The following is a 22,690-nucleotide window of genomic DNA, read 5'->3' on the forward strand; positions in this document are numbered from 1 at the left end:
ACATCGGTCCCGGTCCTGCCCAGGTGCAAACCGTCCGGTTTGTACTAGTCCCACCTCCCCCAGAACCGGTTCCAATGTCCCAGGAATTTGAATCCCTCCCCCTTGTACCATTCCTCTAGCCACGTATTCATCTGAAATATCCTTCTATTTCTATTCTGACTAGCACGTGGCACTGGTAGCAATCTTGTACAAGGTATTGGTGAGACCGCACCTGGAATACTGCATACAGTTTTGGTGTCCATACTTAAGAAAAGACATACTTGCTCTTGAGTCAGTACAAAGAAGGTTCACTCGGTTAATCCCGGGGATGAGGGGGTGGTCATATGAGGAGAGGTTGAGTAGATTGGGACTCTACTCATTGGAGTTCAGAAGAATGAGAGACGATCTTATTGAAAGATATAAGATTGTGAAGGGGCTTGATCGGGTGGATGCGGTGAGGATGTTCCCAATGATGGGTGTAACTAGAACTAGGGGGCATAATCTTAAAATAAGGGGCTGCTCTTTCAAAACGGAGATGAGGAGAAACTTCTTCACTCAGAGGGTGGTAGATTTGTGGAATTTGCTGCCCCAGAAAGCTGTGAAAGCTACATCATTAAATAAATTTAAAACAAAAGAGACAGTTTCCTAGAAGTAAAGGGAATTAAGGGTTACGGGGAGCGGGCAGGAAATTGGACATGAGTCTAGGTTCGGAATGGTCATGGCCCTGTGGGTAGTGGAGCGGGCCCAGGGGCCGTGTAGCCTGGTTCTGCTCCTACTTCTTGTGTTCTAATTCTGTTAGATTTCTGGAGATGGTTTTATTCCTGTTCCTGGCTGAGGTGGAGATCGCCTTTGCAGAAGGTAAGTACTGTAGAAAATATAGGGACAGAGTGATCTCCTGGAAGAATTTCGATCGCCTAGATGGGTCGGAGAGGAATTTCCCAGATTTTTTTTCTCCCAAATTGGCCATTGGGTCTTTATCTGGTTTTTCGCCTCTCCCGGGAGATCACATGGGTTCAGGTGGATGCAGAGTGATAGAAGATTTGAGGTTAGGATCAGATCAGCCATGATCTTATTGAATGGTGGAGCAGGCTCGAGGGGCCGATTGGCCTACTCCTGCTCCTATTTCTTATGTTCTTATGTTCTTATAACTACCTTTTGAGGTCCTATTTTTTAAATTTACTTCCTAATTCCCTGTATTCAGCTTTTAGGGCCGCATCCCATTTTTTTACCTGTATTGTTGGTATCTATATGCATCACGACAACTGGCTGTTCACCCTCCCCTTCCAAAATGTTCTGCAGCCGCTCTGAGACATCCTTGACCCTTGCACCAGGGAGGCAACACACCATCCTGGAGCCTCGTTTGCGGCCGCAGAAATGCCTATCTATTCCCCTTACAATAGAATCCCCTATTACTATAGCTCTACCCTTTTTCCTCCCGTCCTGTGCAGCAGAACTACTCCTGGTGCCAGGAGGTTGGCTGCCTTCCTCTGATAAGCCATCCCCCTCAACAATATCCAAAGTGGTATATCTGTTTGAGAGGGGGATGACCACAGGGACTCCTGCACTACCTTCCTGCGCCTACTAATCTGCCTGGTGGTCACCCATTCCCTTTCTGCCTGTGCAACCTTTACCTGCGGTGTGACCAACTGATTAAACGTGCTATCCACGACGTCCTCAGCATCGCGAATGCTCCAGTCTGCATCCATTCGCAGCTCCAGCGTCGCAATGCGGTCTGCCAGTAGTTGCAGCTGGATACACTTCTTGCACACGGTCATCAGGGACACAGGAAGTGTCCCTGATTTCCCACATAGTGCAGGAGGCGCACACTATGGGGCCGAGCTGTCCTGCCATGACTTACCCTTTAACTAAATAATTTAAATTAAATTAAATTAAATCAAATCAATACCACCAATTAAATGATATACTCGCGGGCCCTTGGTTACCAACAGTCCCCGCTACACCACAGAGAGCTTATAGAAACTATAAACCACAGTGTTTAAGTTTTGGAAAAAAGGAGAAAGAGAGAAATACTCACCAACCAATCACTTACCTGCTTTCTGGTGACGTCACACTTCGATTACTTTTTATTTCTCTCTCTCCCGCTCTGAGATTGGTAAGCCTACATGGTCTGCCGCCGCTTTTATGCTCGCTCTGCGGCTGCCGCTTCTCCCAGGTCCGCCGCAGCTGTGGGGCCTACCTGGTCTGCCGCCGCTTTATGCTCACGCCGCCGCTTCTCCCAGGTCCGCCGCCGCTATGGGGCCTACCTGGTCTGCCGCCTCTTTTATGCTCGCTCCGCCGCTGCCGCTTCTCTCCGGTCCACCGCCGCTGATGAAGGGGTAGCCCTGATAATTAAGGATAATATAAGGACAATCGTGAGAAAGGATCTTGGCTCAGAAGATAAGGAAGTAGAATCAGTATATGTGGAGATAAGAAATAATGAGGGGCTGCAAACAGTGGTTGGAGTTTATTGGCTCCCTACCAGTAGCTATACCATTGGAGAGTATTAATCAAGAAATAATAGGAGCTTGTAACAAGGGTAATACAATAATCGTGGGGGACGTTAATCTGCGTGTAGATTGGGCAAATCAAATTGGCAAGGGTAGTCTGGAGGGCGAGTTCATGTAATGTATTGGAGACAGTTTCCTAGAACAATACGTCATGGAACCAACAAGGGGACAGGCTATTTTAGATCTTGTGTAAAGAGACAGGGTTAATGAGTAATCTTTGAGTGAAGGATCCGCTTGGGAAGAGTGATCATAATATGCCAAAATTTAACATTGAGTTTGAAATTGACATTCTTAAGTCCGATACTAGAGTCATAAACTTAAAGCCAATTATTTAGGTATGAGGGGCAAGTTGGCTATGGTAGATTGGGAAATTAGAATAAAAGGTATGATGGTAGATAAGCAGTGGCAGTCATTTAAAGAAATAATCCAAAATTCTCAACCAATATACATTCCATGAAGGAATAAAAACTCCACGGGAAAAGTGATTTATCTGGGGCTAACTAAAGAAGTTAAGGATAGTATTAGATTAAAAGAGGCTTATAATGTTGTGAAGAATAGTGGTAAGTCTGAGGATTGGTAGAGCTTTAGAAACCAGCAAAGAATAACCAAAAAATTGATGAGGCAGAGAATAAATTGAGCGAATTATCAAGAAATATAAAAACAGCTTGTAAGAAAAGTATGTAAAAAGGAAGAGAGTAGCAAAAGTAAGCATTGGTCCTTTAGAGGCTAAGAGAGGAGAAATTATGTTGGGGGACAAGGATATGGCAGAGACTTTAAACAAATATTTTGTACTTGTCTTCATAGTCGAAGACACAAAAAGTATACCAAAAGTAGAGGGGAACCAAGGGGATAATGAGTGAGGAACTTGAAGTAATTAATATCAGTAGAGAAAAAGTACTTGAGAAACTCATGGGATTAAAAGCCGACCAATCCCCTGGACCTGATGGCCTACATCCTAGGGTTCGAAAAGAGGTGGCTGCAGAGTTAGTGGATGCATTGGTTGTGATATTCCAAAATTCCGGAATGTTCTCAGTGGCTTGGAAGGTAGCAAATGCAACCCTGCTATTCAAGAAAGGAGAGAGAGAAAATAGGGAACTACAGGCCAGTTGACCTCTATCAGTTGTTGAGAAAATGCTGGAATCCATTATTAAGGAAATAAGAGTATTTAGAAAATCATATGATTAGGCAGAATCAGCATCCCCCTCATTATAAAAGGGAAATCGTGTTTAACAAATTTATAATTTTTTTCAGGATGTAATTAGCAGGGTAGTGGATGCAGTATATTTGGATTTCCAAAAGGCATTCGATAAGGTGCCAAGTAAAAGGTTGTTAAGCAAGGGCACATGGGGTTGGGGACAATGTATTAGCATGGATAAAGGATTGGTTAACGGACAGAAAAGAGAGTAGGGATAAACGGGTAATTTTCAGATTGGCAGGCTATAACTTGTGGAGTGCCGCAAGGATCAGTGCTTGGGCCTCCGCCATTTACAGTCTATATTAATGACTTGGATGAAGGGACCAATTGCAATGTATATAAGTTTGTTGATACAAAGCTAGGTGGAAAAGTAAGATGTGAGGAGGATGCAAAGGGATATATTAATTTCAAGACTGTTAAGTATGCGGTGGTGCTTTTTTTGCAGGAAGTACATGGAGGCCACATACTTATTGGAATGTAAGTGTTTAAATGAGGCAGATGAGAGGATCTACGGGTACGGATTCACGAATCATTTGAAGTAGCGACACAGGTTACGAAGGCCTTTAAAAAAAGTAAACAAAGCATTGGGGTTCATTTCTAGAGGGAAGTAGTTGAAAAGCAGAGAAGTTAGATTAAACTTGTATAGAACCTTGGTTAGACCACATTGCACAGTTCTGGTCTTCATATAAAAAGGATAGAGGTGCTGGAGGTGGTGCAAAAACTATTTACAAGGAGGATGGCAGAACTGAGGATATAACTATCAAAGACTGAACAGGCTGGGGCTCTTTTCTCGAGAGAGGTGACTTGATTGCGGTCTTTAAGATTATGAAATGGCTTGATTGGGCACACTGAGAAAATATTTTCACTTGTGGATGAGACCAAAACTTGGGGCCACAAGTACGAGTTACTAATAAATCTAAAACGGAATTCAGGAGAAACTTTACCCAGAGTGTTGTTAGAATGTGGATTCACCACCACAAGGAGTAGTTGAGGCAAATAGCATAGATGCATTTCAGGGGAAGCTAGGTAAGTACATGAAGGAGAAAGGAATACAAGGATATGGTTAGATGATATGGGGTTGGTAGGAGGCTTGTGTGGAGCACAAATGGTGACTTGGACCAGTTGGCCCGAATGGCCTGTTTATATGCTGTACCTTTTATGTAATGAAGGGGGGAGCGTCCAATTCTCATGTGATAATGGTCCTTGTTCACCGTGAAAGTTTTTAAAAAAGACTTGCATTTATACCGCGTCTTTCACGACCACCGGATGTCCCAAGAGCAAAGCAATGAAGTAGATTTTTTTTTTGAAGTGTAGTCACTTGTAATATAGAAAATTTGATGATTATTTGGTTCGTACATTGTGCAGTATAAATTGTATCGAATGGCCTTCTATCGTACATCCATAATCTTGTATACTAGTGCTTAGGAGTAATCATTGCAGTACAAAATGCAGTAACTACATCAAGGCCAGGTTCTGTTATTCGTGCACGTGGCCTTGTTGAAGAGGGAGGTTAGAAAACTGTTAAGGTTTATGTGTATCTTTGAACTGCAGAAGAGTGGATAAGTTAATTAACTTGAACAATTGTAGTATTTTTATGATGTGGTTGGTGTTGGTCATGTTCAAGGTTCTGTGTCACTATTGAAAGAGGAGCTGGAAGATTGGCTAGCTAACAGGAAACAGAGTAGACATAAATGAATCATTTTCTGATTGGCACAGGGATCAGTGCTGGGGCCTCAACTTTTTACAATTTATATAAATGACTTGGATGAAGGGACCGAAGGCATGGTTGCTAAATTTGCTGATGACACAGATAGGTAGGAAAGTAAATTTTGAAGAGGACATGAGGCTACAAAGGGATATAGATAGGTTAAGTGAGTGGGCATAGATCTGGCAAATGGAGTATAATGTGGGGAAAATGTGAAGTTGTCCATTTTGGCAGGAAGAATAAAAAAGAAGCATATTATCTAAATGGTGAGAGATTGCAGAGGGATCTGGGTGTCCTAGTGCATGAATCGCAAAAGGTTACTATGCAGCTACAGCAAGTAATTAGGAAAGCTAATGGAATGTTATCGTTTGTTGCGAGGGGAATTGAATACAGAAGTAGGGAGGTTATGCTTCAGTTATACAAGGCATTGGTGAGACCACATCTGGAGCACTGTGTACAGTATTGGTCTCCTTATTTAAGGAAGGATGTAAATGCGTTGGAAGCAGTTCAGAGAAGATTTACTAGACTAATACCTGGAATGGGCGGGTTATCTTATGAGGAAAGGTTGGACAGGCTAGGCTTGTATCCGCTGGATTTTAGAAGAGTAAGAGGTGACTTGATTGAAACATATAAGATCCTGAGGGGTCTTGACAGGGTGGATGTGGAGAGGATGTTTCCTCTTGTGGGAGAATCCAGAACTCGGTCACCCATTTAAGACAGAGATGAGGAGAAATGTTTTCCCTCAGAGGGTCGTGAGTCTTTGGAACTCTCTTCCTCCGAGGGCGGTGGAAGCAGAGCCTTTGAATATTTTTAAGGCAGAGGTAGATAGATTCTTGGTAAGCAAGGGGGTGAAAAGTTATCGGGGGTAGGCGGGAATGTGGAGTAATCGGATCAGCCATGATCTTATTGAATGGCGGAGCAGGCTCAAAGGGCCGAGTGGCCTACTCCTGCTCCTAATTTGTATGTTCTTTTGCAGCCAAAATTCTTTTTCAACTAGCTATTTGTGGGAAGCTGTTGGTGCAGAGTAGTACCTGCTGCATTTGCTTACATCACTGCACTCCAGAATGCATAATTGTTGAGCACTGAGTTTTATATTTGACTACTTTTGATGTGTTGTAATGTGCCATTTCCGAGTAGTACTTCACCGTTACACCTTGGGGCATGGAACCTCCGGAAGGATATATTGGCCTTGTGGGTAAAGCATAGATTCACCAAAATGGCTTAAAAGGTTGAGGACAGGTTACATTAACTTGGCTTCCTTGAATTTAGAAGATTGGAGATGGATCTGATCAAGGTAATTCAAAATGATAGATATTCGATGGGGTAGATGCAGAGGAACTATTTCCTCTGGTGGGGGAATCGAGAGCACTGGGGCATAATCTTAAAATTAGAGCTCGTCTACCACGAGTGAAATCGAGAAGCACTTTTTCCACAAGGAGGGTAGTGAAAGTTTGGAACTTGCTCCGCCCAAAAGGTTGTGGATGCTGAGCCAATGTAAGTTTTCAAAATTGAGATCGATAGATTTTTGTTGGGTGATCACAAGTGGGTAAATGGAGTTAAGGTACAGATCAGCCATGATTTGATTGTCTTGGAACTGGCTCAAGGAGCTGAATGGTCTACTGCTATTCCTTTGTTCCTACCATTTGCAACTGCATGAGATAGCAGCCTTTATACTGCTATTCAAATTTTACAACCTCCAGATTTTTGTTTACTGCTCGAGAGGGTTTAATTTATATGCTTCAGCATTGAGTTAAAATTAAGAGCAGAGAAGCTGTAAAATTTAATATTCTGTTTATAGCCACTCTACTTCACTAGCTTTTATTTACTTGGTCTCCATGGGGAGAAGTATTGCATTGAATGGTTGAAAAAATAACGTGCAATTGTGTAGCACCTATTGTATCTGAAAGGTTTTGAAGTAGTTCAATTACTTGGAAGTGGAATGATGGTGATGGAAGCAAAATTGGCAGCCATTTCAAAATAAAAAGAAATGTCATAAGAACATAACATAAGAAATAGGAGCAGGAGTAGGCCATGTGTCTGTGGGAGAACACTTGGGTACGAGTGATCATCATATCCTAAGATTTAGATTAGCAATGGAGAAGAGCAAGGAACAATCTAAAGTAAAACTTCTAAATTGGAAGAGAGTGAACTTCATTGGGATGCGAAGGGATCTAGCCAGGGTAAAATGGAACCAAAGATTGACCGGAAAAATGAACAGAACAAAGGGTGATCTTTGAGGAGATGTTTCAAGTACAGGCTTGGTACATTCCAACAGGAGGGAAAGGCAGGGGAACCAAAGCCAAGGATTCTTGGATTATCACTCGTGCCCAAATGTCCTCCCACAGACACCTGGTCGACCTGGCCCACCTCATTCCCCAGCACCAGATCCAGCAATGCCTTACATAAGAACATAAGAAATGGGAGCAGGAGTAGGCCAATCGGCCCCTCGAGCCTGCTCCGCCATTCAATAAGATCATGGCTGATCTGATCCTAACCGCCAATCTACTATCACAGAACCATCTCCTGAATCTAACAGAATTAGACACACGAAATAGGAGCAGGATCAGGCTACACGGCCCCTGGGCCCGCTCCGCTACCCACAGGGCCATGTCCGATCCGAACGTAGACTCATGTCCAAATTCCTGCCCGCTCCCCGTAACCCTTAATTCCCTTTACTTCTAGGAAACTGTCTATTTCTGTTTTAAATTTATGTAATGTAGCTTCTACAGCTTTTTGGGGCAGCATATTCCATGGACCTACCACCCTCTGAGTGAAGTAGTTCCTCCTCATCTCAGGTTTGAAAGAGCAGCCCCTTATTCTAAGACTATGCCCCCTAGTTCTAGTTTCACCCATCATCGGGAACATCCTCCCCGCATCCACCCGATCCAACCCCTTCACAATCTTATATGTTTCAATAAGATCGCCTCTCATTCTTCTGAACTCCAATGAGTAGAGTCCCAATCTACTCAACCTCTCCTCATATGTCCATCCCCTCATCCCCGGGATTAACCGAGTGAACCTTCTTTGTACTGACTCGAGAGCAAGTGTGTCTTTTCTTAAGTATGGACACCAAAACTTCTTCCTAGTTGGGCCAAGAACATAATTGGTCAAGGAAATTCTCCTGCACACATTTCAGAAAATCCTTCCCCCTCCTTTCCCTTTGCCCTAGCATTATCCCAATCAATATTTGGGTAATTGAAGTCCCCCCAATATCACCACTCTATAGCTCTTGCATATCTCTGCGATTTCCCTGTAGATTTGCTCCTCTATTTCCCTCACTATTTGGAGGCTTATAGAATACCCCCAATAGTGTGATCATACCCTTTTTGCTCCTCGTCTCTAACCAAATGGATTCTGTTCTTGTCCCCTCAAGAACATCCTCCCTTTCCAACACTACAATGTCTTCCTTAATCAGCACTGCCACCCCACCTCACTTTTTTCCTTCCCTATCTTTTCTGCACACCTTGTACCCTTGAATATTAAGTGCTCCGTCTTCACCGTTTTTAAGCCACGTTTCCGTTATTGCCACAACATCATAATGCCATGTGGCTAATTGTGCTTATAGCTCACCAACCTTATTCACCACAATTTGTGCGTTTATGTACATGCTTTCTAAACCCATTTTTGTATTTTTTGTAGTCTGTCTTAGTCTGCTCTTATCTAATATGGTACTACTGCCGCCTCTAGTACTATCCAACACACTCGCTGCACCTTATTCCTCTTTTCTACTCTTGCATGTTGGTGCCCATCCCCCTGCCAAGCTAGTTTTAATCCCTCCCCAACAGCGCTAACAAACCTCCCCGTGAAAATATTGGTCCTGGCTCTGTTGAGGTGTAATTTGTCTGGCTTGCACAGGTCCCAATGCCTCAGGAAACTAAAGCTCTCCTGCACCATCTCTCCAGCCACGCATTCATCTGTTCTATCGTTCTATTCCTGTACTCGCTAGCACGTGGCACCGGGAGTAATCTAGAGATTACTACCTTTGAGGTCCTGCTTTTTAATCTCTTTCCTAGCTCCCTATAGTCTGCCTGCAGGACCTCATCCCTCTTTCTGCCTGTGTCATTGGTACCGATATGGACAACGATCTCTGGCTGTTCACCACCCCCTCGGAGTGTCCTGCAGCCGCTCAGTGACATCCTTGACCCTGGCACCAGGGAGGCAACATACCATCATGAAGTTACGTCTACGGCCACAGAAACGCCTGTCTGCTCCCCTAACTATCTAATCCACTACCTCTATTGCTCTTCCACTCTCTTTCCTGTGTGAGGTGATGCATTTTGGCAGAAGGGATAGGGAGATGCAATATAGACTTAATGGCACAGTTCTAGAGAGTGTGCAGGGACAGGGGGACCTGGGGGTTCATGTGCATAGATCTTTGAAGGTGGCAGGACATACTTAGAGAGTAGTTAGCAAAGCATATGGGAGCTTGAGCTTCATAAATAAAGGTATTGAGTACAAAAGCAGGGAAGTTATGCTGAACATTTATAAAGCTCTGGTTAGGCCACAACTAGAATACTGCGTCCAGTTCTGGTCACCACACTTTAGGAAGGATGTGAAGGTCCTTGAGAGGGTGCAGAGGAGGTTTACCAGAATGGTTCCAGAGATGAGGGATTTTAGCTGCAAGGATAGGTTGGAGAAGCTGGGGTTGTTCTCCTTGGAGCAAAGGAGGTTGAGGGGAGATTTGATCGAGGTGTACAAGATTATGATGGGTTTGGATAAGGTTAACAGGTTGTTCCCATTAGCTGACGGTGCAAGAACTAGGGGACACAGATTTAAGGTTTTGGGTAAGAGATACAGGGGGGATGCGAGGAAGAACTTTTTTTACACAGCGAGTGGTAATGACCTGGAACTCGCTGCCGACGGAAGTGGTGGAAGTGGAAACGATCAATGATTTCAAAAGGAAATTGGATAGGCACTTAAGGGAAATAAACTTGCAGGACTACAGGGATAGAGCCTGGGGGGGGGGCGGAAATGGGACTGACTGACTGGATTGCGCTACAGAGAGCTGGCATGGACTCGATGGGCCGAATGGCGGCCTCCTGTGCCGTTATGACTCTTGACTATAAAAAGATTAACATTACTGAAAGTTGGTGAGTCACCTGGTCAGGATGGAATGCATCCTAGGTTGTTGAAAGAAGCAAAGGTAGAAATAGCAGAGGCATTGGTCACAATCTTTCAATCCTCATTGGGTACAGGAGGAGTGTCGGAGGACTCTGGGTTGCTAATGTTATACCGCTGTTCAAGAAAGGGGAGATGGATAAAGTGGGAAACTACAGGCCAGTCAGCCTAACATTGGTGGTGGGCAAGTTATTGGAAACCATTATCAGGGACAAAATAAACTCTCATTTAGAAAGGCATGGGTTAATCAAGGAGAGCCAGCATGGATTTGTTAAAGGCGAATTGTGTCTGACTACCTTGATTGAATTCCTTAATTAAGTAACAAAGAAGGTTGATCAAGGTAGTGCAGTAGATGTATATATGGACTTCTGAAAGGCATTTGACATGTGCCACAGAGGAGGCTTATTGAGCTGGAAGCCCATGGAATTAAGGGGAAAGTGGCGGGCAGGTGAAATTGAAGAGCAGTGTGAAGCGATACATTTTGGTCGGAAGGTGGCGAGAGGCAATGTAAACTAAATGCGACAATTTTAGTGGGGGTGCAGGAACAGACACCTGGGGCTGTAGGTACAGAAATCTTTGGCAGGACAAGTTGAGAAGGCTATTTATATAAAAAAAAAAGTATACAGGATCCTTGGTTTTATTAATAGAGACATAGAGTATAAAGAAAGACAGACTTGTATTTATATAGCGCCTTTCACGAGCACCGGACGTCTCGAAGCACTTTACAGCCAATGAAGTACTTTTGGAGTAACAACTGAAAATGCTGGAAATACTCAGCAGGCCAGGCAGCATCTGTGGAGAGAGAAACAGAGTTAACGTTTCAGGTCTGGGACCCTTCATCAGAACTGGAAAAAGCTGGAGATGTAACAGATATTAAGCAGGTGCAGAGACGGGGTGGGGGGTTAGGAGGAGAGGAAGAAATAGAAAGAACATCCTGTACTTTTGTAAGAGGCAGGAAAGATAAAATGTTGCAAATGGGAATGGCAAACATCATACTGCATGAAAAATGGGGGCAGGGATTGTGGTAAACCACTGTTATACCTGGGTGTTTGTATTCCACTGTGTACATGTCTGTACATGCCTCGGCTGACTCCTCCCACGAGTCCAGGTATAAAGGTGACTGCTCCACAGTCCCTCTGTATTCTGGACTGGTCGACCACTCGAGGCACACGTTCATTCTCTTGTTAATAAAAGCCTGTTAGTTACTCGCTTAACCTCAGTCTTTTGAGTAATTGATCGCGCATCAATTTTATTAACAAGATTTTTTATAATGGAGAAGATCCTCACACCAGCATGCCTGGACTTAGACCATCGGGAGGCGGACGCATCCACCAAGTTTGCTCACTGGCTTAGGTGCTTTGAAAGATTCCTGATCGCCTCCGCTGCAACGGTCAAATCGGATGAGGACAAACTGGATGTCCTGACCTCCAAAGTGAACCACCGAGCGTTCTCGGTCATCCAGGACGCGACCTCGTACACGGCTGCTCTCAAGCTCCTCAAGGACCAGTACACGCGCCCAGTGAACGAGGTGTACGCCAGGCACCTCCTGGGGAGTCGTAAACAACAACCTGGGGAATCGACCGAGGAATACCTTCAGGCACTGTCTGTGCTTGGCTGGGCCTGTGGTTGTAAGGATGTAAAGGCTGCCGTGTACACAGAGGAACTTATCCGGGACGCTTTTGTAGCGGGCCACAGGTCCAATTACACCCGACAGCGACTGTTGGAGCAGAGTGACCTCGACCTCAACAAGGCCTCTGAACTCACACTATCATTGGACGCAGCCTACCGGGGCATGGACGCCTACTCCTCTGCACCGTGGACGCCGCGGGGGACGACAGCCTGGGACACGGTAGGACCGTCGCATAGCGCCATGCCACCCCAGCCACATCCCAGCAACGGCCCAACTACCGCAGCAGTGTCCCAAGGCCAGAAATGCTACTTCTGTGGCCAGGCCAAACACCCCAGAGCGCGCTGCCCGGCGAAAAATGCGATCTGCTCGGACTGCGGGAAGAAGGGACACTACGCCAGCGTCTGCAGGGCCAAAGCCACCCGGAACCCCAGCAGCGCCGCGTGCGGGCCGCCATCTTGGGCCTCCCCAGCCATGTGCGAACCACCGGAACAGCAGCCATTTTGGACGCCTCCAGCCACATGGGGATCACGGATGCCGCCATCTTGGACGCCAGTCGGGACGCAGCAGGCCCCCAACACCGCCTCACCTGATACCTGCAGTGACACACCGACCCCTACGCTGGCCTCCGTTACGCTGGACCAAGCGAGACCGCACCAACTGGCCCGGTCCACAATGGACATTAAGGTAAATGGTCACGAAACAACCTGCCTTTTTGACTCTGGGAGCACGGAGAGCTTCATCCACCCCGACACGGTGCGGCGTTGCTCTCTCCCAGTCCTGCCTGCGCACCAGCGGATTTCTATGGCCTCCGAGTCCCAGTCGGCGGACATTGGCGGCTACTGCGTGGTGACACTCTTAGTAGACGGGACTGTGTACGATAATTTTAAACTTCTGGTCCTGCCCCACCTCTGCGCTGCCGTTCTACTGGGGTTAGATTTTCAGTGCCACCTTAAAAGTGTTACGATGGCGTACGGTGGACCCCTCCCCCCCACTCTCAGTCCGCAGCCAGCAGCTTCCAAATTGCCCGCCGCGCACCAGGTGCAACCTCTCCACACTCAGTCAACCCCCCCACCCCCCACTGTTTGCTAACCTCACCCTCGACTGTAAGCCCATCGCCACAAAGAGCAGGCGATACAGGGCCGGGGACAGGGTTTTCATTAAAACCAAAGTGGAGCGGCTCCTGAAGGAGGGGATTATTGAGGGCAGCACCAGCCCCTGGCGAGCCCAGGTTGTGGTCGTTAAGACCGGCGAGAAGCAGCGCCTGGTCATCGACTACAGCCAGACAATAAATCGCTACACCCTGCTGGACGCTTACCCACTCCCCCGCATAGCTGGTATGGTCAACCAGATCACGCAGTACCCGCGTCTCCTCGACCATTGACCTGAAATCAGCGTACCACCAGCTCCCTATCCGCCCTGAGGACCGCCAGCATACTGCCTTTGAGGCAAACGGCCGCCTCTATCACTTCCTTAGGGTTCCCTTTGGCGTCACCAACGGGGTCTCCGTCTTCCAAAGGGAGATGGACCGGATGGTCGATCAAAATGTGTTGCAGGCCACTTTCCCATATCTGGACAATGTGACCATCTGCGGCCATGACTTGCAGGACCATGACGCAAACCTCTCAAAATTCCTCTGTACCGCCCAACTCCTGAACCTGATGTATAACAAGGAGAAGTGCATATTCCGCACAACCCGCCTCGCCATCCTTGGCTGTGTTGTGGAACACGGAGTCATCGGTCCCGAACCCGACCGGATGTGTCCCCTTATGGAACTCCCACTGCCTCAAGGCCCTGAAGAGGTGCCTAGGGTTTTTCTCCTATTACGCCCAGTGGGTCCCCTACTTATGCGGACAAGGCCCGTCCGCTGATCAAGTCCACCTCTTTTCCCGTGACGGCAGAGGCCCGCTTAGCCTTCCACCGTATCAAGGAAGACATTGCCAAAGCCACCATGCATGCAGTGGACGAATCCATCCCCTTCCAGGTGGAAAGCGACGCGTCCGACTTTGCCCTGGCCGCTACCCTTAATCAGGCGGGGAGACCCGTGGCCGCCTTTTCACGAACCCTCCAGGGCCCGGAGACCAGACACCCCGCTGTTGAGAAGGAGGCCCAGGCTATTGTGGAGGCTGTGCGTCATTGGAGGCACTACCTGGCCGGAAAACGATTTACCCTGCTCACTGACCAGCGTTCAGTTGCTTTTATGTTTAACAACAAGCAGAGGGGCAAAATCAAAAACGACAAGATCTTGAGGTGGGGAATCGAACGTTCCACCTACAATTACGAGATCTTGTACCGGCCCGGGAAGCTCAATGAACCCCCGGATGCTCTATCGCGTGGCACCTGCGCCAGCGCGCAGATCGATAGACTGCAGGCCCTCCACAATGACCTCTGCCACCCGGGGGTCACCAGGTTCTTCCACTTCATCAAGGCCTGCAACCTGCCTTACTCCATTGAGGAGGTCAGGAACTGCCAAGTCTGCGCTGAATGCAAACCGCACTTTTATAGACCAGACAGGGCTCACCTGATAAAAGCCACTCGCCCCTTCGAGCGCCTGAGCGTTGATTTTAAAGGGCCTCTCCCCTCCTCCGACCGTAATGTGTACTTCCTCAACATTATTGATGAGTACTCCCGTTTCCCGTTCACCATCCCCTGCCCGGACATGACCAGTGCCACGGTCATTAAATGTCTGAACGACCTCTTCACCCTGTTCGGTTTCCCCAGCTATATCCATAGCGACCGGGGCTCATCGTTTATGAGCGACGAACTCCGCCAGTACCTGCTCGCTAGGGGTATTGCCTCGAGCAGGACCACCAGTTACAACCCCCGGGGGAACGGACAGGTGGAAAGAGAATGCGACAGTTTGGAAGGCCGCCCTGCTAGCCTTCAAGTCTAGGGGCCTTCCGACCTCCCGCTGGCAGGATGTGCTCCCCGATGCGCTCCACTCTATTCGGTCACTGCTCTGCACTGCCACTAACGCCACCCCTCATGAGAAAATGTTTGTCTTCCCAAGGAAGTCCACATCGGGGACATCGCTACCCGCCCATGGCTGATGTCCCCAGGGCCGGTCCTACTGAGAAGACACGTGAGGACCCATAAAACGGACCCCCTGGTCGAGAGGGTCGACCTCCTCCACGCCAACCCGCAGTATGCTTACATTGCGTACCCGGGTGGGCGGGAGGACACAGTCTCCATACGAGACCTCGCACCCTCGGGGGCCCCAGTAACCCACTACCCCCCCCCCCCCCCCCCCCCCCCCCCACCATGATCCAATATCCAACCCCAGCAGACGGCACGCCTGGGCCCCGCGACCCCGCTAGACACCCACGAGGACTACACACCAGTGCTCCAGCCTACGCGGGACTCGATGCCGGAAGCTTCAGTACCCCCTGCCGTCACCACGTCGATCACAGCGGCAGACAAGACCTCCGGAGAGACTCCAATACACTAACTTTTAATACACTTCACCCCGCCGGACTCGTTTTTAAACAAGGGGTGAATGTGGTAAAGCACTGTTACACCTGCCTGTGTGGGTGTTTGTATTCCACTGTGTACATGTCTGTACATGCCTCGGCTGACTCCTCCCACGAGTCCAGGTATAAAGGTGACTGCTCCACAGTCCCTCTGTATTCTGGACTGGTCGACCACTTCGAGGAACACCTTCATTCTCTTGTTAATAAAAGCCTTTTCGTTACTCGCTTAACCTCAGTCTTTTGAGTAATTGATAGCGCATCAGGGGATAATTATCTGAAATTGTTGAACTCAATGTTGAGTCCGGCAGGCTGCAAAGTGCCCAATCGAAAGATGAGGTGCTGTTCCTCGAGCTTACGTTGAGCTTCATTGGAACAATGCAATAGCCTGAGGACAGAGAGATCAGAGTGGGAGTGAAGCGGTGAATTAAAGTGACAGGTGACCGGAAGCTCGGGGTCACCCTTACGGACTGAACGGAGGTGTTCCGCAAAGCGGTCGCCCAATCTGCGTTTGGTCTCCCCAATGTAGAGGAGACCGCATCCTGAGCAGCGAATACAGTATATTAAATTGCGAGAAGTACAAGTAAATTGCTGTTTCACCTGGAAGGGGTGTTTGGGGCCCTGGACAGTGGGAAGGGAGGAGGTAAAAGGGCATGTGTTGCATCTCCTGCGCTTGCACGGGAAGGTGCCAGGTGAAGGAGAAGGGCTGTTGGGGGTGATTGAGGAGTTGTCCAGGGTGTCGCGGAGGGAGCGGTCCCCTTCGGAATGCTGAAAGTGGAGGTGAGGGGAAGGTGTGTTTGGTGGTGGGATCACGTTGGAGGTGGTGGAAATGGCGGAGGATGATCCGTTGAATGTGAAGGCTGGTGGGGTGAAAGGTGAGGACAAGGGGAACCCTATCGTGGTTCTGGGAGGGAGGGGAAGGGGTGAGAGCAGAAGTGCGGAAATAGAACGGACACAGTCAAGGGCCGTGTCAACCACAGTAGAGGGGAATCCTCGGTTGAGGAAAATGGAAGACATGTCGGAAGCACTAGCATGGAAGGTGGCATCGTCAGAACAGACGCGGCGGAGACGGAGAAACTGGGAGAATGGAATAGAGTCCTTACAGGAAGCGGGGTGGGAGGAAGTGTAGTCCAGGTAGATGTGGGAGTCGGTGGGTTTGTAGTGGATGTTTGTTGAAAGCCGATCGCCAGAAATGGAGACGGAGAAGTCAAGGAAGGGAAGGGAAGAGTCGGAGATGGACCATGTGAAGGTGAGGGAAGGGTGGAAATTGGAAGTAAAGTGAATGAACTTATCTAGTTCAGGGCGAGAGCAGGAAACAGCACCAATACAGTCATCGATGTACTGGAAAAAGAGGTGAGGGAGGGGACCTGAGTAGGACTGGAACAAAGAATGTTCCACATATCCCATGAACAGGCAAGCGTAGCTAGGGCCTATGCGGGTTCCCATAGCAACACCTTTAATTTGGAGGAAGTGAGTGGAGTCAAAGGAGAAGTTGTTCAAAGTGAGAACAAGTTCAGACAGGCAGAGGAGGGTGGTGGTGGATGGGGACTGGTTGGGCCTCGGTTCAAGGAAGAAACGGAGCGCACGAAGGCTGTCCTGGTGGGGGATGGAGGTGTAGAGGGATTGGACGTCCATAGTGAAAAGGAGACGGTTGGGGCCAGGAAACTGTTGAAGTGATGGAGGGCGTCGGAAGAGTTGCAAATGTAGGTGGGAAGAGACTGGACAAGGAGAAAAAATAGAGTCGAGATAGGAAGAGATAAGTTCCGTGGGGCAAGAACAGGCTGAAATGATGGGTCTACCAGGGCAGTCCTGTTTGTGGATCTTGGGAAGGAGGTAGAAGCGGGCTGTGCGGGGTTGGGGGCCTATGAGGTTGGCGGCCATGGAGGGAAGATCTCCAGAGGAGATGAGGTCAGTGACACACTTGGAAACAATGGCTTGATGTTTGCTAGTGGGGTCATGGTCTAGGAGGAGGTGTTGGAGAGTTGGCGTTCAGCTTCTGCACGGTCGAGGTCGGTTCGCCAAACAACAACAACCTTATCAGCAGGTTGAATGATAATGTTAGGGTTGGATCGGAGAGAATGGAGTGCTGCAAGTTCAGAGGGAGGTAGGTTGGACTGAGTGAGGGGAGCAGAGAAATGGAGGCGGCCGATGTCACGTCTCCGCCGCGTCTGTTCTGACGATGCCACCTTCCATGCTAGTGCTTCCGACATGTCTTTCTTTTTTCCTCAACCGAGGATTCCCCTCTACCGTGGTTGATGCGGCCCTTGACCATGTCCGTTCTATTTCCCACACTTCCGCTCTCACCTCTGCCCCTCCCTCCCAGAACCACGATAGGGTTCCCCTTGTCCTCACCTTTCACCCCACCAGCCTTCACATTCAACGGATCATCCTCCGCCATTTCCGCCACCTCCAACGTGATCCCACCACCAAACACATCTTCCCCTCACCTCCCCTTTCAGCATTCCGAAGGGACCGCTCCCTCCGCGACACCCTGGTCCACTCCTCAATCGCCCCCAACAGCTCCTCTTCACCTGGCACCTTCCCGTGCAAGCGCAGGAGATGCAACACATGCCCTTTTACCTCCTCCCTTCCCACTGTCCAGGGCCCCAAACACCCCTTCCAAGTGAAACAGCGATTTACTTGTACTTCTTGCAATTTAATATACTGTATTCGTTGCTCACGATGCGGTCTCCTCTACATTGGGGAGACCAAACGCAGATTGGGTGACCGCTTTGCGGAACACCTCCGTTCAGTCCGTAAGGGTGACCCTGAGCTTCCGGTCACCTGCCACTTTAATTCACCGCTTCACTCCCATTCTGATCTCTCTGTCCTCGGGCTATTGCATTGTTCCAATGAAGCTCAACGTAAGCTCGAGGAACAGCACCTCATCTTTCGATTGGGCACTTTGCAGCCTGCCGGACTCAACAATTTCAGATAATTATCCCTGCCCCCATTTTTCATGCAGTATGATTTTTGCCATTCCCATTTGCAACATTTTATCTTTCCTGCCTCTTGCAAAAGTACAGGATGTTCTTTCTATTTCTTCCTCTCCTCCTAACCCCCCCCCCCGCCCCGTCTCTGCACCTGCTTAATATCTGTTACATCTCCAGCTTTTTCCAGTTCTGATGTTTCTCTCTCCACGGATGCTGCCTGGCCTGCTGAGTATTTCCAGCATTTTCTGTTGTTATTTCAGATTTCCAGCATCTGCAGTATTTTGCTGTTATATAAGTACTTTTGGAGTGTCGTCGCTGTTGTAACGTGGGAAATACGGCAGCCAATTTGCGCACCGCAAGCTTCCACAAACAGCAATGTGATAATGACCAGATAATCTGTTTTTGTTATGTTGGTTGAGGTATAAATATTGGCCAGGACACCAGGAGTAACTCCCCTGCTCTGTGGAAAAAGTGCCGTGGGATCTTTTACATCCACCTGAGAGAGCAGACGGGGCCTCGGTGTAACGTCTCGTCCGAAAAGCAAGGAAGTTATGCTAAACATTTATAAAACACTGGTTAGGCCTCAGCCGGAGTATTGTTTTCAATTCTGGGCACCACACTTTAGGAAAGATGTCAAGGCCTTGGAGAGGGTGCAGAAGAGATTTACTAGAATGGTACAAGGGCCGAGGGACTTCAGTTAGGTGGAGAGTGGGTTGTTGTTGTTAGAGCAGAAATGGTTTAGAAAGATTTGATAGAGATGTTTAAAATCTTGAATGGTTTTGATGGAGTAAATAAGGAGAAACTATTTCTACTGGCAGAAGGGTTGGTAACCAGAGGACACAGATTGAAGATGATTAGCAGAAGAACCAGAGGCAACAATTTTTTTTAGACAGCAAGTTGTTGTGATCTAGAATGCATTACCTGAAAGGGTGGTGGAAGCAGATTCAACAGTAACATTCAAAAGGGAATTGGATGAATAGTTGAAAGGGAAAAAATTTTGCAGGGCAATGGGGAAAGAGCAGGAGAGTGGTACTAATGGGATCGTTGTACCAAAGAGCTGGCACAGGCATGGTGGGCCGAATGGCCTCCTGCGCTGTATCATTCTCTGATTCTATGATAATGAGCTTTTTATGTGCACATTTGTGTGTTAATGAATTTTTGCTATGTGGATGATGCAGGAGAGGCTGCGTTTATTGTCTTTCACTTGCTCTCTGCATGTGTTCTTTCTCTTACTGACTAACTCTTTCTTTTCCCCTTCCGTGTTATTCTTGCTCTCCTCTCCTCTTTACCCCTCACCAATGTTCCCATTAAGCCACATGGCTGCGCAGTGGTCTGGAGATCCCACGCAGGCAGTTTGCCGGCTTTTAAATGACAAAAACTGCGCATGAGCGATAATTTGAACAGGCCGCGCAGCTTGGCCATGCAGGCAAAAAAAAATTAGCGGGAGCATTGCCCATCACCACCTCCAACTACAAAGTTGAACGGGTTTTAGTATGAAGGTCAGAAAAGAGTAGAAGAAATTGAGAAGTGGTGATTGGTGATACCAAGCTTCGATTTTGAAAGACCTGAAGGAAGGTCAAGAATTGTATGCTTTTGAGATCGTGGAAAAGAATGGACAGTCTTCACTCGGCTTCCAGTGGGCCGGGGGATGGTGATGCGACAATTGTACAGTAAGAAGCTGCTTTTTGAGGTGTTGAGGGACAATTGCCTGGATGAGTGCAGCTCCAACAACACTCCAGAAGCTCGACACCATCCAGGACAAAGCAGCCCGCTTGATTGGCACCCCATCCACCACCTTAAACATTCACTCCCTCCACCACCGCGTACTGTGGCTGCAGTGTGTACCATCTGCAAGATGCACTGCAGCAACTCGCCAAGGCTTCTTCGGCAGCTCCTCCCAAACCCGCAACCACTACCACCTGGAAGGACAAGGGCAGCAGGTGCATGGGAACACCACCGCCTCCAAGTTCCCCTCCAAGTCACGCACCATCCGGACTTAGAAATATATCGCCGATCCTTCATCGTCATTGGGTCAAAATCCTGGAACTCCCTCCCTAATGGCACTGTGGGAGTACCTTCACCACAGGGACTGCAACGGTTCAAGAAGGCGGCTCATCACCACCTTCTCCAGGGCAATTAGTGATGGGCAATAAATGCTGGCATTGCCAGCGACGCCCTGATCCCATAAACGAATAAAAAAAAAAATAAATAAAGGGAGCCTGTGTTGTACCTGATCCAAGAGTGCATGATGCCAAAACTGGGTGGCAAAATGAAATTGTTTCTGCTTTTGGTGTCTGACTGGTGCAGTGGCAAAACATTGGGCTGGATTTGAACTCTGCTTGTAGAGTTGAACAGCCAAGGTAATGATTAATCTGCTGTATCAACTGGTTTTAAGAGTTCTGTGAAATTAATTTGGGGTGGCCTCGATTCAGAACCTTCATAGAAAATAACCCATGTTGTAAAGCTGCCCTCAGTTTTGGCATTAAAATCTGTCTGAGGCCATGGCTAGTGTGGGAACTAAAACATACCAGTGCAGTAGGTGTTGCTGAGGCAGAGCCTGAGGTGCATTGTTGGGGCAGTGTAGAGCAAGCTTTACTGTACATCTGATCTATTGGCTGAAGTGGAAAGTGTGTGCCAGCACCAACATCGCTCGCTGCAATTCACAAAAGCATCCCTGTCCTTTGAGTGTTTTCATTTTAAAGCACAGTGAAATATTAATTGTTTGTTTGTTTGCTAGTTATGATACTTGGATGCCCGCCAGTGAAATTGATGCTGAAATTGAGGAACCACCAATCCCTGAAAGGCCATGGAAGGTGAGTTAAATGATTTTATGCAGAACAATTGACATCATTACAAGAGAATTATTAAAATCTTAACTAATGGGGAAAGATCAATGCGCGCAAGCAGCGAGGTGGACAACCACATAACCGAACACGTTCTGCCAGCAACAAATCACTGACATACCATTAAAAGTGCACACATGGTTTAAAAAACAATAAACACTTCAGAAAGTAATTAGTTGGACGTGAAGCATTTTGCTGCATCCTGAGAATGTGATAGTGTTATCGGTGCAACTTTTTTGGTTTTCTATAACACTTTTCTAGGTCTTTCCAAAGGCCACAAAATGCTTGACCTACAATGAATTACTTGGAAATGCAATCACTGTTATTTGGGGCAGTGCACCAGCCATTTGCAAGGTTCCACAATCTGAAGTGAAGGACGAGTGAATCTGTTTTGGTGGTTATGGAGGAAAAAATGTTGGCCAGGACATAAGAGAACTCTATTCTTTGAGCAGTGCTGTGAGGATCTTTTTAATTTCTGCTGAACAAGCAGACAGGACATTGTTTAATATCTTGTGCAATTGGCACGACTTCCTACAATGTAGCACTCAGTCATTACTGCAGTCCACTGTGTTTGTGCTCATTTTGGACCCAGAACCATTTAATTTGGAGGCAGAAGTGCCACCAAATAACCAGCTGACTAGTAGGAGTGGAATCATGCAAGAGCAGTCCCTGGGAGATGAACTAAGGCGGACAGGTGGTGCAACAAATGGCAGGATCAATCATGTTGAATGCTGAGTAGCGATCGGGGATAGATAATTGTTGCAGTCACATGGGATGTTGGTGACAGACTGTGGCATTTAGTGTTATGGGTAGGTTAGGAACCAAGCTAGATTGGAACTAGGAGTGGTGGGAGATGTGGTTCAGGAGCTTGGAGGCAACAATAGATTCGGGTACCCAAGAGGTAAAGGGGGTTCAAGGCAGGGTCTGGCCAATCAAAAACTTTGGTTGGAAACATCAGTGTAAAAATCAGAAGAATATCTCGTGGATTGCACCCAAATTCAGCAGGGGGAGATAAGAGGAGCTGCTCAGAATGGGCTGTATTTTCACAATTACTTGCCTTAAGCAGAGCACAGAGTAACAACTCTGGTTAGTGCCAAAGTGCTTGGATGTGGAAACATGCTGCATACAAGAGCAGCAGATGCCGATCAAAGGTGGATTTCATGAAGATCAAACACACCAGTGACTTCTTAAAAGCCAAGTGTTCAAGAAACTGTTTAGTTACAGCCTGCAGCTTGGTATTGTGTTTTTCCCAATACGATGCATACTGCTTGTGTAACCCTTTTCCTTGGACGCAACAACCTAACTTCATAGGGACA

The 22,690-nt window shown here is 47.6% G+C and overlaps 1 protein-coding gene across 8 annotated transcripts in view; it reads left to right on the forward strand.

Annotated features, from left to right (window-relative positions):
- Positions 1 to 22,690, forward strand: part of LOC147114715 (SWI/SNF complex subunit SMARCC1-like) — a 256,482-nt gene that overhangs the window by 44,315 nt on the left and 189,477 nt on the right. For all 8 annotated transcript variants that reach the window (XR_015078977.1, XM_085992582.1, XM_085992581.1 and 5 more), the window contains exon 8: positions 21,269 to 21,344. Coding sequence is in view for 7 of the 8 variants with exons in the window: in XM_085992582.1 (XP_085848708.1) it covers positions 21,269 to 21,344 (76 nt within the window). In the remaining variant the exon portion in view is untranslated. The remainder of the gene's footprint in view (positions 1 to 21,268; positions 21,345 to 22,690) is intronic.

This window comes from Somniosus microcephalus, chromosome 7, assembly GCF_052327205.1.
Source record: "Somniosus microcephalus isolate GS21.2 chromosome 7, FLI_Smic_1.0, whole genome shotgun sequence".
Lineage (NCBI taxonomy): Eukaryota > Metazoa > Chordata > Chondrichthyes > Squaliformes > Somniosidae > Somniosus > Somniosus microcephalus.